We start from the raw sequence: 16,654 nt of genomic DNA on the forward strand, positions 1-16,654 counted from the left end.
GCTGCATAAAAGGAGGAGTTTTCAAGTACATACAACGCCGTAGGGAGAAAAACAGGCTTGGAACGAATTAATGAGCAAAGAAAACATTCCTTTCAGGTCAGGTCCAAGGATGTGTCAAGTGTGCACTATGATGAAGTAAGGCCATGAGTGTTATATAAAAACTGTTGCTTTATATAAAAACTAATAATGAGCTTATGAAGTGAAAGGCAGATAAAACTGCTGTTTTGATGCTTTGAACTTATAATCAACAATCCTGGTGTAACTCCCTCTTATGTAACGTTTTATCTGTCTTTGAATGAGCTATTTTTTCTTCTTCCATAGAGAACTTTGCCTTAGGGGATGTAAAAAGGACTAAAGGAAAAAAATAAATGGAGTTTCACTCCATCCACCAAGTATAAGCTTATGTGTAAAATGGTTGGAGCTCCTCTCCATCCACCAGCTGTGTGTGTGTGTGTGTGTGTGTGTGTGTGTGTGTGTCTACATACAGACATATATGTGCATATACATGCATATGTGTACAAATGTACCTATGTGTATGTGTAATGTTGTGGTGGGTTGAATATGCTTGGTCCATGGCAAGTAGCACTATCAGGAGGTGTGACCTTGTTAGAGGAAGTGCTTCACTGTTGGGGTGGGTTTCGAAGTCTGCTAGTGCTCAGGTTCTGCCTACTGTAGAGACCCTCCTCCTGGCTCCCTGTGGAAGACAGTCTCCTTCTGATGGCCTTGGGATCAAGGCCGCTATCAGTGCCAACTCCATACTTGCTACCTTCTTCAGTTTACCTGTGATGTCAAAGCTGGCCTTCAATAGAGATCCCCCTGTCTCTGCATTCCAAGTACAGCATTAAAAGCATGTGCCACCACCACCCTTTTTCCTGATGACTTTTCGTAATGGACCTGCAGGAGTCTTTAGGCAATGCGTGAGTGTAGGTGACTATGTCACTGGAGACAAGGTGAGTACCCAGGAGAATAGAAGCATGGATCCATTGAGGCACAGTTTCCTAGGCTGTGAATCACAGCAGGATCGTGGCTGAACCTATAGAACCACACCCCATTCTTCACTCTAGGACATGGAGTGACTCCCAGAGTTTCAATGCAGAGTAGAGCTGAGACCGTTCTAGTTCCCAGGTCCTGGGATGGATCTCAGGTTCTAATGTTTGCATAGCAAGCCCCCTACAACTGTTCTATCTTCCCAGTCATGTTTCCTTCCTTCTTTAATTTATCTGGGAATTTTGGGTTCAAACCCAGGGGCTTGCTTGAACACAACCAAGTACTGTTAGTCATGTTTTTCTCTCAGTAAGAAATGGCATACCGTCGACTCGTCTCTACCATCAAAGGTCAGAACTGTCTCGCTGCAGGCGACAGTTTCTTTAAATGCGTTTGCTTTCACTGCCCACCAGGTGGACAGATTTGCATGTGAGATTGTTTCTGGGTGAGATTAGCATTTGAATTCGCAAACTCTGCAAAGTAGATTGTCTGTCCCCTTCTGTGTCTGGGCACCAAGTAGGCCAATGAGAGCCTGAAACCATTACCTATTGAAGTCTCTGGCAGAGAGGAAGACAGTGGGGGAGGGGACTATGTCCAGGCGTATCCAGGAAAGATAATTTCATGGCTTCAATTCATGCACCACACAATATAGACAAACAGAACTACTTGTTTCCTTTCGTTTTGTTTGAGACAGAGTGTTTCTGTGTAGCCATGGCTATTCTGGTACCTGCTCTATAGCTTAGGCTCAAACGCAGAGATCCTCCTGCCTCTGCCTCCTCAGCCTAAGTGTGGGGTTAGATTTGCACACCGCCTTACTTGGCTGCTCTTTGTCATTTTAAGCATTCGCTGTATGAGGAAATCTTGTAAACACTCAGTCCTTCCAGATGTTGAACTGGCAAATGTTTAATACAGACTTACTGTGAACTGGTTGTGCTAGTTAGTTTTATTTTAATTTTTAAAAATTTTATTTTTATTGGATATTTTATGTAATTTACATTTCAAATGTTATCCCCTTTCTCCCCTCTCTCATCCCCCTCCCCCTCCCCTGCCTCTATGAGGATGCTCCCACTCCCTCCCACCCACCCACTCCAACCTCAACGCCCTGGCAGTCCCCTACACTGGGGAAACAAGCCTTCACAGGACCAAGGGCTTTTCCTCCTATTGATGCCAGACAATGCCATCCTCTGTTACATATGTGGCTGGAGCCATGGGTCCCTCCATGTGTATTCTTTGGTTGGTGGTTTAGTCCCTGGGAGCTCTGGTGGGGTTTGATTGGTTGATATTGTTGTTCTTCTTATGGGGTTGCAAATCCCTTCAGCTCCTTCAGTCTTTTCTCTAACTGCTCATTGGGGTCCCCTTGTTCAGTCCAATGGTTAGCTGCAACCATCCTCATCTGCATTTGTAAGGCTCTGGCAGAGCCTCTCAGGAAATATCCGTATCAGGCTCTTATCAGCAAGCACTTCTTGACATGAGCAATGGTGACTGGGATTGGTGGCTGCATATGGGATGGATCCCCAGGTGCTGGTTAGTTTTAAGTGTCAATTTGTCATAAGCGAGATTTACCTGAGACAGGAATCACAATGGAAGAATTGACAAGATCAGAGTGGCTTGTGCGCTTGTCTGTGGGGGTTGTCTGGATTGTTAGTTGAGGTGGGAACACCCAGCCTGAGTATGAGTGGTACAATTTCATGGACGGGGCTGCTAACTGTGGGTGGTTGAAGGGAAGCCAGCCGAGAGCTGCAGCAGGCAGGCAGGCAGGCAGCCCTGGTGCATTCATTTCTCGGTGCTCTTGACCGGATGTGGTGTGATTGGCTGTCCACACTCCTGCTGCTGTGACTTCCCAGCAACCGTGAACTGTGACCTGGAATTGAGAGCCAAATAAACTTCTTTTTTTTTTTTTTGGTTCTTTTTTTCGGAGCTGGGGACTGAACCCAGGGCCTTGCGATTCCTAGGCTAGCGCTCTACCTCTGAGCTAAATCCCCAGCTCCCCAAATAAACTTCTTTCTCCTTGGAGTCGCTCTTCATCAGGGCGTCTCATCATGGAGACAGAAACGAGACTAGAGCCCTGGGCGTTGTTTCGAGTATCCGTGATTCCATGTAAGCAAAAGAGCAAACGAGACCTTGGTCTTTAGGAGTGTGGACTTTCAGAACTGTGTCCGTGTCTTAGGGTTTCTACTGCTATGATAAAACATCATGGCGGCGGGGTTGGGGATTTAGCTCAGGGGTAGAGCGCTTGCCTAGGAAGCGCAAGGCCCTGGGTTCGGGTCCCCAGCTCCGAAAAAAAAAAAAAAAAAAAAAAAATCATGGCGGCGTGGTGGTACACGCCGTTAGTCCCAGTACTCTGGAGGCAGAGGCAGGAGAACCTCTGTGATTTCGAGGCCAGCCTGGTCTATGCAGGGAGTTCCAGGACAGCCAGAGCTACCTAGTAAGATCCTATCTCAAAAACAACAGCAAAAAACATCACAACCAAAAACAAGTTGGCGAAGCTTGTAATGTGTGTTATTCAGGGAAGTTGGGGACCAGGGTAAGAATTAGAAAAACTTGCTAAAACACAAAAATTTTGGGTAATCTAGGGAAAAAATCTATTATGGATGAGGAAATGCTTTACTCAATCTGCTAGCTTTTTCTTTCTTCCTGGCACTGGCTCTTGGAGTTAGGGTCTCACACTAGGCAGGCGCTCTGCCACTGACCTACAGTCCTAACCTGTAACTGTTTATTTACCAGGAAGGATTGAGCAAGAGGGATTCCGACAAGGCTTGTTGGATTCAAAAGCGCTCTCCTCATTAATATTAAAGCCGAGAGAGAGAGAGAGAGAGAGAGAGAGAGAGAGAGAGAGAGAGAGAGAGAGAGAGAGAGAGAGAGAGAGAGGCAGCAGATGCTCCATGGAGAGAAGGTTCCAGAAGCCCTAATCCCTCTGAAACTTCAGGCAGAGAAAGGGCCATTGCTGTCGCATTTTTCCAGGGAGGTCCTGTTCATGGTTTACTTCTGAGATCCATTTTATATAGAGTTGGTAAGTAATAATCGGGAAAATTATGTTTCCTGGTCGTTTTATTTTTTCCTCCCTAGAGTTAGGGTCTCAGCTGACCTGGAAAAAGCTTTGTAGCCATGGAGGACCTTAAACTTCTGGTCCCTCTGCTTCTACCTCCTAGTGATAAGATTACAGGCATGTGCTACTAGGCTTGGTTTTGTGTGGTGGTGCTGGGGGGTGAAACCGTGGGCCTCAAAATCATTAAAAAGGCATACCACCAATTGAATGACTTCTGGCCCCAGAATTTTCCGAATCTTTGGGGGTCTGAGCTCAGTGGGACAGAGCACTCAGGAAAGGCTTGTGGATCAGTTTTAGCCAGCTTCTCTAGGTGTGGATGGGCTGTGAGACAGTAACACCTTGGAAGTCTTCCTTATCCAGTGATCTGGCTAAGACTCCCAAAGCCCATTTCAGTTGTCCTCACAGCAATAACTCAGGGATGAACAAATGGTTAGTGCAGGACTAAATTGTCTTTACAAGTCAAAGTGTGAGTCTGTCTTTGAGACAGGGCCTCTCTATGGAGCTTCAGCTAGTCTGGAACTTGCCACTTAAACCAGGCTGGCCTTAGAATGAGAGATCCACCTGTCTCTGCCTTGAGAGTTCTGGGAATGGAGGTGTGGGACACCACTTCCCAGCCTATTTTGACTGCCCTTTCTGTTCCAGCAGCGCCATGAGGTTTGTCACCGTCATTGTCCTCTGCTCTTTGTTCCTGGGAGTCAGTGGTGATGGCTTGTTTTCATTCTTCAAGGAAGCCATACAAGGTAAGAAGTCAGGAGGCAGGCAGGCTGTTTAACTGACTCCCTCTGAGAAGGCACCACATGCCTGTCTGGCACAGAGACCCCTTTAAAAAGCAGTCAGAGCAGGAGTTTGGCTTTCTGCAGTTTCCCCCCTTACCTGGCGCCCTCTGAGGGATCTTCAGACATGGTTCTCAAGGTCCAGCCTGTGTTTCTGATGCTGACACAGAGGGATCAGGATTTCCGGAGACAGCAAATTCCCCAGTCTTAGAGTGTAAGTGGGCCCTCAGTATGTCTCCATGTGTACGTGCCTACAGATCGTATCTTCTTGGAGGAATCCCTTCCTATTCTAGACAAAGAGCCAAGGGGAAGGACTCCTAGAAATTCAACGTAGCACCTTGTCATGTATTTTGATACCAGAGTTTACTTGTTCATGCTACCCTTGTCCAATATTTTCGTTTGGGGCCATCGCAGGGAACTCTAAAATGAACATCACGAACATGTGTTTTAGTGATTATTCATGTCTGTTGGTTGGGAATAAACACTCATTTCTTCTGGGGACACGCATACAGGAGTAGAATCCCAGGGTTGGGAGACATGTATCGTTTAAGGGCCAGTAGACTCCAGCAAGCAGTGTTCCCATGTCCTTCTATGTTGCCACTCCATAATTTGTAGTTATAAAAGTTCCAGCTTCTTCATGCTCTGTCTGCACGGATGTCAGTTGTCGCCTGACTTGTTACACAGGTATACGTCTGTGTTGCCACCGCCCCTCAGTAGTGAGGGAGGGGTGCGACTTCTGCAGCTCTCTACTAGGCATTCCACGCACAGCACCTCATCCTGTCTTCTCTCTCATCCACTAGGAGGTGTGCAAGGCTCCCCAGCTGAAGGGGCCGAGGCCCAGCAGCCCATCAATCATCTTTGTCAACTTGGCAACACCTCATCCCAGAACTCTCAAGGCAGAGATAGGTGGATCTCTCATTCTAAGGCCAGCCTGGTTTAAGTGGCAAGTTCCAGACTAGCTGAGGCTCCATAGAGAGGCCCTGTCTCAGACAGACTCACTTTGACTTGTAAAGACAATTTAGTCCTGCACTAACCATTTGTTCATCCCTGAGTTATTGCTGTGAGGACAACTGAAATGGGCTTTGGGAGTCTTAGCCAGATCACTGGATAAGGAAGACTTCCAAGGTGTTACTGTCTCACAGCCCATTCACACTGGATTTAGAGTCATTTAGGGGACAAGCCTCTGGATGTGTCTGTGAGGATGTAACTAAAGAAGGGAGAAAGACTCGTCCGGTAAACACACTTGGCACCATTCCATGGGCCGGAGTGCCTAGGCTGGGGGGAAAGGATCATATTGTGACCAGACCCCTCATGCTGCCGCTGCCACCACCACCACCACGTGTTCCCCTCAAACTAAGCCAAAATACAACCCTCTTCACTAAGTTGCTTGTCAGGGATTTTGTCCCAATGAAGTAGTTAATACACTCTCTGTGGTGCTTTCTCAGGGACCTGTGATCACTGCACAGCTGTCCCTGGATCTTACCCCTGGGATGTTATTGCCTGTGGTTATCTCTCTTACAGGACAGTCCCATCTCATCTTGGTGCATAGCACACACAGATCCATATAAGACACAGCCCAGGACACCGCATCTGTCAATCAATCCAATCGAAGCCAATCCATGGAGGAGTGCCCTACTTATGGTCACTAGGGAACCTATTCCCAACAGGAAACACTCACTTTCACGAACCATTCCCAAGGATTTTCCTGTCAAGGGCCGGAAGGTGGAAATCCACAGAAAGCTTTCATCCCTCGGTTTCTCCAGTGAACCACCAGGTTCCCTTTTCTAACTTTCCTTCCTTTCCAGGGACTTGGGACTTGTACAGAGCCTATCGGGACAACCTAAGAGCTAACTACCAAAACTCAGACCAATACTTCTATGCTCGTGGGAACTTCGAGGCCCAAAAAAGGGGATCTGGGGGCGTCTGGGCTGCTAAAATAATCAGGTAATTGTCCTGGTGCTTCATGCCTGGGACCTCTCCTGTGCTTCCAGAGTCTGGAGAGCCTGGAGAGCAAGAGAGGGAGGGTAAGGATGGAGGGGGAAGATGGAATCCCCCCCACAAAGAAAAAGTGAAAACCAAAACAGGGGCCTTAAAACCATCCTGTAACAGGGTATGGAAAGGACCGGCCTGTGGGAAGTCCTTGCCAAAGAAACTAATATTTCCTCTCTTCTGTGCCTTAGCGTTTGCTGATATTTTCTGGGTCATTCTTTGGTAGGAGAGGAGGAGGGACTTTGAGGTCAGCTGTCTCAGTGTGGGATTCATTTCCTGTCTCTCTTCCTTGGATTTCAGCACTGGCAGGAAGTACTTCCAGGGCCTCATGAACCGGTATTATTTTGGAATCAGGGACCATGGGTTGGAAAGCCTGCAGTCTACTCAGAAAGCCGAGGAATGGGGCCGCAGAGGCGAAGACCCCAACCACTTCAGACCCGAGGGCCTTCCTGAGAATTACTGAGCCCGCCACTCAGGTTGCACTCAGAGGGCTGGGCTGTGAGCCACATACCTCTCTCCTTGATGTCACTCGGGTTGGTGTCCACAAGAACCACCGAGAAGCTAGAGATACCCCAAACAATGCGTTGCAGATTGAATTTGTCGATGGAAACAGGGAACTCTCAGAAATGCTTTCTGGGAAGAAAGCGCTACTTTGGATCACAGAAGATAAGCAGAGGAAAAGGTATGGCCACCAGATAACGGCCCGGAAGCACGCAGGCCCCACACATAACCCCACCAGATCTGCTTTAGCCTTTAGCCACACCAACTTCTGCTAAGCAGGCCTGAGCCAGCAAAGTATTGTCCACCATGCCAGGCTTCTCCGCAAAGTGGAGTTTGATTGGAGATGAGCCCTGGGCACCGGCCCATCAATTTCCTCCTACCTCATCATCTTCTGGTCACAACCCGGTCTCTGTTTATTTTACTGTCACTCCCATGCTTTTCTGAGTACTGACGCAACTCTGCCTTATCAGTCACGTCCTATCCACTGTCTGACTGCAGGCCTTGTCCCCTGTGACCTCTTTTCAGATAGGGAGCTCTATGTTGAGGATGCCTCATCCTAACCTTAGGAACCCTAACTTAGAAACTGCACTGGGGACCAGGGATATAGCTCAGCTGGCAGGGTGCTTGCTTAGCATGCCGCACAGATCCCTAGGTGGATTCCCAGAGCTGCATAAGCCTGGTGATGGTAAATACCTAACTGCACAGGCACGTGTGAGCACGCGCACGCACACGCACGCACGTATACACACACACGCACGCACACACACACACGCACACACACACACGCACACGCACACACACACACACCAGTGCCTATCTCAGCTCAAGTTCTAACTACTCTTGGCCCATGTTACCTAAGAAGTGGCTATCATATCACCATTTCTTGGTTTTATTCTAAACGAAAGTCTTTTGATCTAAACCAAAGCCTACTTCATGCTCCAGAAGGGAAGCAAGACACATCACTGAGCAGGAATAAATGCATTAATTTACTCACAAAGCAAACACATTCTTTTAGGGGAGGTCATCTGGTTTGTAGGACCAGAAGGTACTGATGAAGAGGGAGAGTCCAGTCCTAAGGGAATAACTGCCATGCCAAAGCCAGGTCCCTAGGTAGAAGACCAACCCCAAAGGAGTAGAAACATCGCTTCCTCAAAGAAACAGAAGTGGGGAGGATGGAAGGAGCCCGTGGGATCGAGGACGAGGAACTTGGGATTCAACCTGCTCTTGTCACGTGTTGCTACTTTTAGAGTTTGGCATACTTCGTTATCTTGGCCTACCTGCCTATCTGTCTATAGGGAAAATATACTAAAAAACCAATGCCATAAACGCTTGTCTTGTTGTACGTCATCTTTCTGTCCACGGTGCCTGTTATAACGTCTGCCCTGAGTAGGTGCTCTACAAACATGAGCTGAAAAGAGAATGAAGTTGCCCGTGTTCCCCACAAGTCAGCACTCCCGGAGAGGTACCCAGACGCTGTACAGAGCATGAATGTTCTACTCAAGTGTCAGTCTGCAGAGTGTGGTGGTGAGCCACTTTGAGTTGACTGTAAATCGATCCCCAAACCGATGCTCAAACGTCAGCCGCACCATGAAGTCTTTCTGTGACACAGGAAATATTTAATTTCCTCAGTAACGCTTGGCAACTCTCACGGAAATGGAAAAGTATGGAGTATAAATAGACTATAAGGCCTTGGGAGGAATGAATGCATATTTCCATTCCAAATGTGTGGCGGCACACGCCTGCAACTTCAGCACTCAGGATGTAGAGACAGGGGGATCGCTGCAAGTTCGAGGCCAGCCAGGGCTACCTAGTTGTATCTGTCTATTTATCTCTGTCTTTCTGTCTCTGTCTCTTTCTGTGTCTGTCTGTCTGTCTGCCTGTCTCTATCTGTGTCTGTTTCTCTGTCTCTGTCTGTCTGTCCCCTACCCATCCACCCCCATACTAAAGTGCTCCTTTCTCACAGGGCAGGAAACACACCATGTGATGACACACTGTACTTCTTCTTTTTTTTTTTAAAGATTTATTTATTTATTTTATGTACAGTATTCTACCTGCATATGTGACTGCAGGCCAGAAGAGGGCATCAGATCCCATTACAGATGGTTGTGAGCCACCATGTGGTTGCTGGGAATTGAACTCATGACCTCTGGAAGAGCAGCCAGTGCTCTTAACCACTGAGCCATCTCTCCAGCCCCACACTGTACTTCTTTAAAGCGTGAAACGTGGTAGCTTGAAAGATGCACAATTATGTACACACTTCCAAGAAAAGCGCGGTTCCGCTTAACCGGAAGTGGCAGCTTCTTATCACATAGATCCTGTATAATGGCCTCAGCGAGACATTTTAGATTTATTAAGAGGTGAGGTTTTGGGGTTGGGGATTTAGCTCAGCGGTAGAGCTTAGGGATTTAGTCCCCAGTGATAAAAAAGAACCAAAAAAAAAAAAAAAAAAAAAAGGTTGCCTTGGGGGGTTGGGGGTTTAACTCAGTGGTAAAACAATTTCCTAACAAAAGAAAGGCCCCGGGGTGGGGCCTCAACCCCCAAAAAAAAAAAAAAAAAAAGAAAAAAAAAAAGAAAAAAGAGGTGAGGTTTTGTCTCAATCATCTTTGTGTCTGTCCAAAAGGAAAGCAGATACATTCATATCTACGGGAGTGGCAAGTTTCAGCAACAGTGTCTGCTTATTAGTAAATTTAACGCATATTCTAATTTAGGAGTTTATGGTAAGTAAATGTGTGCTTGAGATGTGACAAAGCATGAAATTTAAACTTAGCTATAAACTTTCAGTTATGGTGATGGTTAATTATGACTCCACTTGGCTCAGCACAGATATGCCTTAGGGGGCAGGGCGGGGCGGGGCGGGGCGGGGCGGGCGGGAAAGACGGCTCAGCCTGTAAAGTGCCTTTTGCACAAGTATACGGACCTGATGGTTGGACCCATAGCAACCACACAAACGCTGAGCATGTGGCAGCATCTATAACCCAGAGGTGCTGAGGAGGGGAGATGGAGACGGGTAGGCAGACAGACAGACAGACAGACACACACACAGAGAGAGAGAGAGAGAGAGAGAGAGAGAGAGAGAGAGAGAGAGAGAGAGAGAGAGATACACGCTCCAGTAGTGCTAACTGGAAATGCTATAGGCTTTTGCAACCTCAAAGTCCATCCCCAGAGACACACTTCATCCAACAAGGCCACACCTACTAATTCTTCCCAAACAGTTCTACCAACTGTGGACCAAGTATTCAAGTATATGAGACTATGGGGCCATTTTCACTTAAGCCACCCCAGTCATTGTGGTTATTACAGCAATAGCAACCAAGATAATGCCTTCTTCTCCAACTCTTTCCAGATCCACCCTGCCTTCTCTACCAACCCAACTTTGTGTGCTCTTGGATTTTTTTTAAATGCACCAAGCCTTATTTGCTCTGCTTACATACCCTTGAATGTGTGGCCTTTTGCCACAGCATAGCTGACTGAGTAGGGCTGAACCGTAAAGAAAACCAACCCTCCTTCTCCCAGCAGCTGTCAACTGAAGCTCCTTGGCTAGGGTTGGGACTTGGTGCCCACCTCCCCTCTCCATGTCGGGATTTTGTCTGGCTTAAGCCTGTACAGGTATTGTGCATGCTGCCACAATTGTTACACTCGAAATGAGTCTGTATGTGCAAGCAGGGGCTGCATGCATGCTGTCAAAGTTGCTATCCTTGCTGTATGTCTAAACATGCAAGCAACGTGTGTCTGGAAAATAGTTTCTGTGTGATCTTCTACTGTGCCTGGCTCTTGCAGTCTTCCTCTCTCCTCTTTTACAATGATCTCTGAACCTCTCTGGGAGAGGGTGTGATACAGATGTCTGAGGTACAAAGGAATTTTGTCCTAAAACATGACACACGCTAACTAAGCACAGCCAGTTTTGACTTAAGAGGCTTAACACACCAAGTGCCTTTGTTTTCCCCAACCCTGGCTTGACAATGAGGGTAAGGTCCCAACCTCTACGTTTCTTACTTCAGTCACTGTTGACTGATGAAAGCCCCCTCCGTCCTGTTTCAACTCCAGTGGCAGGTCCGCTTTAAGGCATCCCTCCCACATCACGGGCTAGCTGGCTGTTGGGACCCGTGGAGGAGTGAGGGATCTGGTCCTCTCATGCAAGTGACTTGGAGGAGTCTTTCCACCAGGCCTCCCAGCCTCAGGACTGGGGACATTGAGTGCTGTTGGAAGGGAGTATCACAGGGCCCCAGGGTGTCTGAGGTATTCCTAATCACACCAGCATTCTCCGTTGGGGGGGGGGTGGGAGGGGTGGGGCGGGTCTCTGCAGGGATGGTGTCTGTGGCTGCTCCTGAGAGGAATGTCACCTTCCTGTCAGCCTCTGCAGCAATGGAGGCTATCCCTGGAAAAAAGAGCAGCCTCTTGGGTAGGGTGATAACCTTCCTTTGCCTAGCCAATGCCTTCACTTGAAACTCAAGTGGCCTTTCCAACCCAAGTGGCCATGTGTCAGAGATAAGAAAGACATCATCCCATCTGTCTGGCACACTCTGCCAACGTCCTTCAAACTGACGGCACGGGCTATTCCGTCCTTCCAAAATACCGAGATGGGGAGCAAGCAGCAAGGCATCCAGGGGCTTCCCTAAGAACCCCCTTACCACATTCCTGTCTGTAGGCAGGATATGGGGTCAGCTGTCACGTCGTGCAACCTGCTATGAGACCTGCTGAGGGCTGAGGAGGCTGGCCCTTTTCCTCTGGGCCCCTGAAGAGGTTTAGCTCCACAACTACTCTTTTCTTCACAGAAGAACAGCTTTCTTCCTGTTGGCTACTGAAAGCCCCTGCAGTCCTGTTTCGACTTTAATGGCTCAGGCATGGTGGGTTAGCGGTCACACCTAGTTTCACATGTGGAAAGCAGGAGTGAGGTTAAGGAAGTGGTTGGGCTTAGGGTTGGGAACTCCTGCCTCCCCTAGACCTCGGCGGGGGGGTGGGGGGGGGAGCTCTGAGGTCTGGCTTAACTCAGTACATCAATTCTCTAGGATATGGGGCAATTAGGGGCTCGTCACCTTCTCAGCTGTAGGCAACAGGGAAAAGGGATTAGTCAGCAGAACCCCAAATCCCGGGTGCTAAAGAAGGCGTTGCGCAATTCCCGAGTTTCCAGGTTCACATTTTGACATTTCTAGTTATGAGGAAGATAATTCAGGCTCACGCTCAGAGAACATGCTGGGCCGTGTTTAGACCTACGGGTTGGTTATTTGTGGAGTCCTTCCACACTTGCAGGCAATAGTCCAAGGCTGTGAAGTAATCTGTGGAAATAAAGGTTGGGCCCATTTACTGTAAGTCCAGGTCTGGTCTGCTTGCAGCTTGTTCCTTGATGCCCCGGAGCGCAGCAACGCCCTGCGGTCAGTCTCTGTTTACTCCACGTGATGCTAGGCTCAGTACCATCTAAATGGGTAGGCTGTTCTCAGATATTCGGAGTCCTTTAGAATACTCCTCCAGCTCGGCCAGCCAGCAAGTGAGCTCCTTCTATTTGCTCACCACCTGCTTAAGGAGCCAAGAGAATAATCCGTGTGGCAGTGAGACAGATAGCACTGCCCCTCACGAGATCCCAACCCACAGAGGCACATTGCCAATGCACAAAGGGCGACCTTGTCTGATAATAAATATCAACCATGAGGAAAAATATCCTTGGTCACACCTATCACACCCCATCCCCAAGGTTCAAGGGTCCTTTTGGAATTGGGGGCAGAAAGAACGTAAGTGGTAGGGGTGCTGGGGGACTTCAGGGAAATCCAAGACACCACAGGGTGGTTTGCATAGGACTCACAAGGACTGTGATGGTGAGCATAAGACCCGTGTGAACTCAAAGCAGACAAGATCTTAGCAAGGAGGGTCTGGGGTGAGAAGCTATTAGCATTTGACAGTTGCCAGGAGAGGAAGGGTCGGTTTTCTTTAATGATTGTGAAAGATCCCATGCAGAGAGACCCTTAATCCAGTCTTGGGAAACTGCGGACCCCAGACACAGAGAGACCATTTTGGATGTAATAAGCAAAGGAGAGGTTTATTACAGAGACCTATTACAGAGATCTCCGGGCTGACACATATCCCACGCAGGAGATAGAGGTGTCGGCCTGAGAGGCTGGGAGAAAGAGCATTTAAAGGCAGAGGCTGTGAGCCCAGGGGATGGGGGATGTCACAGGGGAATGCACCACAAGTTACAGGATTGTTTTATGGCTCCAGGAGATAAGGGGACGCCAAAAGGTTTTATGGCCCCCTGGTTCCGGGAACAGAGCTACTAAATCAGGAGAATGGTTGGGTCTTTAGGTCCTCATTATTTTTAAAAGTTTGACAAGATTGATGGAGCATTTGTATTTGAAACACCTCTGGTTAGGCTTGGGCCGCCGGTTTCCTGGAGTGCTCTCTGTAGGACACAATGGCTAGAAAGCACAAGGTAGGGGCTTATCAGGGTCTGGAGGACATCTGGTCAAAGTATGACTCTGAGTAAGCTGGGGGGATGTCTTTGGATGGTTTATGGGTCAGTTCTCGATAGCCTGAGCTGGTTTTTGCATTCCTTTTCTTTATCTTTATGGCCTGCTATTTCTGGCGGCAGGGCTTAGCCCTGAGTTTGTTGCTTTTGGGACTTACTCTTTTAATTTTATATTTTTAAACCTTAAATTCATATAATTTTCCTTTCACTTGACCCCTTGTTGACCACACTCCCGGGCAGGCTCCATTCCTAAGAGCAGTTGACTCATAAGTGTCGGCGCCAGCACCGACACGGTACCGAGAATCGGGCGAAAGCCTGTGGGATGAAAGAAACACACACACACAGGTTATTCGTGTCAAGCCAGGAGAGGAAGAGAGCTTCTGGTTTCTTTATTGACCAACTATATATCCAAAGAACACCACTTAGCAGGTATCTGCCAAGCACAGTGGGGAACCCTGGCTGAGACTTCGGTAACAAAGGACGACTATGTGACCTGAATAAATTAAGAAAATAGCCTGGAAGGCCAACCTAATTCTTCGACTCAGGTGAGAAGTACCTGGCCAGACTGCTCCCAGTTGGGGACAAAAGGCTTCCACATGCAAAGGCAGGGCTCAGCAGGGGTCAAACCTTGCTGGAGACCCAGAAGGGTCTTGTTCTGGCTGAAAACATTCCGTGAATGCAAACTTCTTGTGCCATAAATAACAGGGAGAGGCTTTTGATCCTACAATCTAAGACTAAGGCCAGACATTGACAAGGTAACCAGGCCCAAATCCAATACGGCTCCCACAACTCCTCTGTTTTTCTTTTAAAAAGACCATAAGGTGGAAGTAGTGGTCTGAGAGAAATCAGACATGCCTCACAGAGTGCCCAGCTCGGCCATCGCGAGCCACTCTTGCAGTTAGGACTGCACCCCAATGGCTAGGAATGAAATTATGTTGTAACACACTGTTTTGGGCTAACCGTGTGTGGTTAAGGAGGGAGAAACTGGGCAGAGGAGCATTTGACCGCCCTGTATGTTTAAAAGGGGCGTAGTCACCTCTGTCTTAGGATCGACCTCTCGAACCCCAGCCTATCTGACATAGGATCACCTTGTCGCCCTCAAGGGTCCGTGTCTAGATTGGTCAAGGGTCAGAGGAAGTTGCCTGTCACTGAGGAAACTACATCGGGTCATCTTCTCATTCCTCTTACTTGAGCCCAGGGGCGAAAAAGTAGGAGCCAGATGATAATAATTTAGGAGATTGTGGAAGTTGAGCCTCTCCTGATAAGTAGTGGGCACCTAATCAAGTACATTGTCTTACTGGTTCTCCTCAGCATGTGAAAAGAAGCACAAGGGCCGTTGTTGAGCCGCTCCTGTAATAAAATTTAGAATTCCCAATTGTAAACAACTACTCCAGAAAGTTCACCCACTGTGCTTGCCTAACAATAGAATGGGGGGAGGGTAACTCCAGACACTGTAGACACAATGGCTGCAGCGGTAAATGGCTGCTACAATAGCAGCGAAAATAACAAAGTCTTTCCCAGGACAGTTCAGGATCAGCCATTCTTCTCTGGAACAACCAGCAGGCAAGGGAACTCTGCCCCGGTTGTACAGATCTCAGACAACACCAGTTAAGGCAGCAAGAGTCACCAGGAGAATGAGGGGGGATCTTCTATCTTCCTCTCAGGGCAGAGGAATGACTCCAGGGACCCGAATCACAAGAGCTAAATCTTCATGTAACCAGGATCAGCAAGTCTCAGCAACCACCTCTGGCAGCTGGCACACTCTTGTAGCATCCTGTAGAAAAAACACAAACATTCCCTCTTCCCCATAAAAATACCTGAACAGGATCATGCCAATATGTGAATCTTTCTATTTCACCTAGGCAGAAGTATGCCTAGTTGTAGGGTGTCATAAACACTCAGAGTGTTCCTTGGCACCCAAATTTTAAAATTGGAAATAAAAGGAGTATTATTAAATAATTGTATAGCATACAGGGATAACTCCCCCTTTTTATTTATTAAGATATAAACTGTCTAGTATCATTGTCCTCCCTCATTAAGGGGTCTAGGCAATCTAGTTTGAGTTCTTAAATGTCCTATAAAGTAACAGCTTAGTGTTCTTAACCACTAAGCCATCTCTCTAGCACCTCACAAACTTTATTTACCTAAACATAAGCATTAATTAGAAATGACAAATCTTGTAAATATTGTCCAGATTTAGTCATATTAGAAATCCCTGAGCTGGCAGGGCGAGGCTGGGAATTGAAAGTAAGCAAATGGAGTCTTTCTCTTTTCATATCAACTCTATTATCATTTTCAAAGAGCTGGGTCTATGGTTTTGTTTAGTTGTCTGAGCCAGAGCACTGAAAGGACAGTGAGTTGTCAGACAATTTACACTGAAATCACTCACTGATTTCATGTAGAAAACTTGTCTCTAATAAAGCATTAAGTAATTGAAATCAATTGTAAACCACAAGCCACACATTGGCTATCAGTATATGAATTGAAAGCTTGATTTTTTTTAATATTTTAAAAACAGTGGCTAAAGCATGGAATTTAATAATCTGTGTTGAAGCAGCAGAAACTCAAGAGAATAAACGAGTGATCTAATCATACATGTAGCCTTTTCATTAGATGAACCACCTATAAATATAGTAAGAGCGCATTTCCTATGGGTTGTATGTACAAATATACAGGAAGTATAAAAGCCAAGCCCACAATCTGTATCATGTGTGAGTGGCTGGGGTTTATGACAGGGATAGTTATGTTGATCACAACTGTAGAATCTCCATGGCATAGGGCAACAGCAGAGGAAAGTCCCCAAAAGGATCCAGTGTCGGCCACATCTCAAAAGCCAGAGGTCTGGAAGCAAACCAATGGACTTGTTACAAGGAAATTTTCAAGGAAGGTGTGTGGACAGAGGAATAA

The 16,654-nt window shown here is 47.3% G+C and overlaps 1 protein-coding gene across 1 annotated transcript; it reads left to right on the forward strand.

Annotated features, from left to right (window-relative positions):
• The first annotated feature begins 4,679 nt into the window (after nucleotides 1-4,679).
• LOC116892099 (serum amyloid A-4 protein) lies at nucleotides 4,680-7,255 on the forward strand. Its single transcript, XM_032893576.1, has 3 exons — nucleotides 4,680-4,770; nucleotides 6,609-6,747; nucleotides 7,093-7,255. Exons 1-3 carry the CDS (start codon nucleotides 4,680-4,682, stop codon nucleotides 7,253-7,255), a joined length of 393 nt encoding a protein of 130 aa, XP_032749467.1.
• The last annotated feature ends 9,399 nt before the right edge of the window (nucleotides 7,256-16,654 follow it).

The sequence above is a fragment of the Rattus rattus genome, chromosome 2, assembly GCF_011064425.1.
Source record: "Rattus rattus isolate New Zealand chromosome 2, Rrattus_CSIRO_v1, whole genome shotgun sequence".
NCBI lineage: Eukaryota > Metazoa > Chordata > Mammalia > Rodentia > Muridae > Rattus > Rattus rattus.

Excerpts from the sequence above, each read along its gene's own strand:
- LOC116892099 (XM_032893576.1), top strand. The coding sequence starts at position 4,680 with ATGAGGTTTGTCACCGTCATTGTCCTCTGCTCTTTGTTCCTGGGAGTC. Across the intron at positions 4,771-6,608 it reads CTTCAAGGAAGCCATACAAG|GGACTTGGGACTTGTACAGA; the intron begins GTAAGAAGTCAG and ends CTTCCTTTCCAG. Across the intron at positions 6,748-7,092 it reads TGGGCTGCTAAAATAATCAG|CACTGGCAGGAAGTACTTCC; the intron begins GTAATTGTCCTG and ends CTTGGATTTCAG.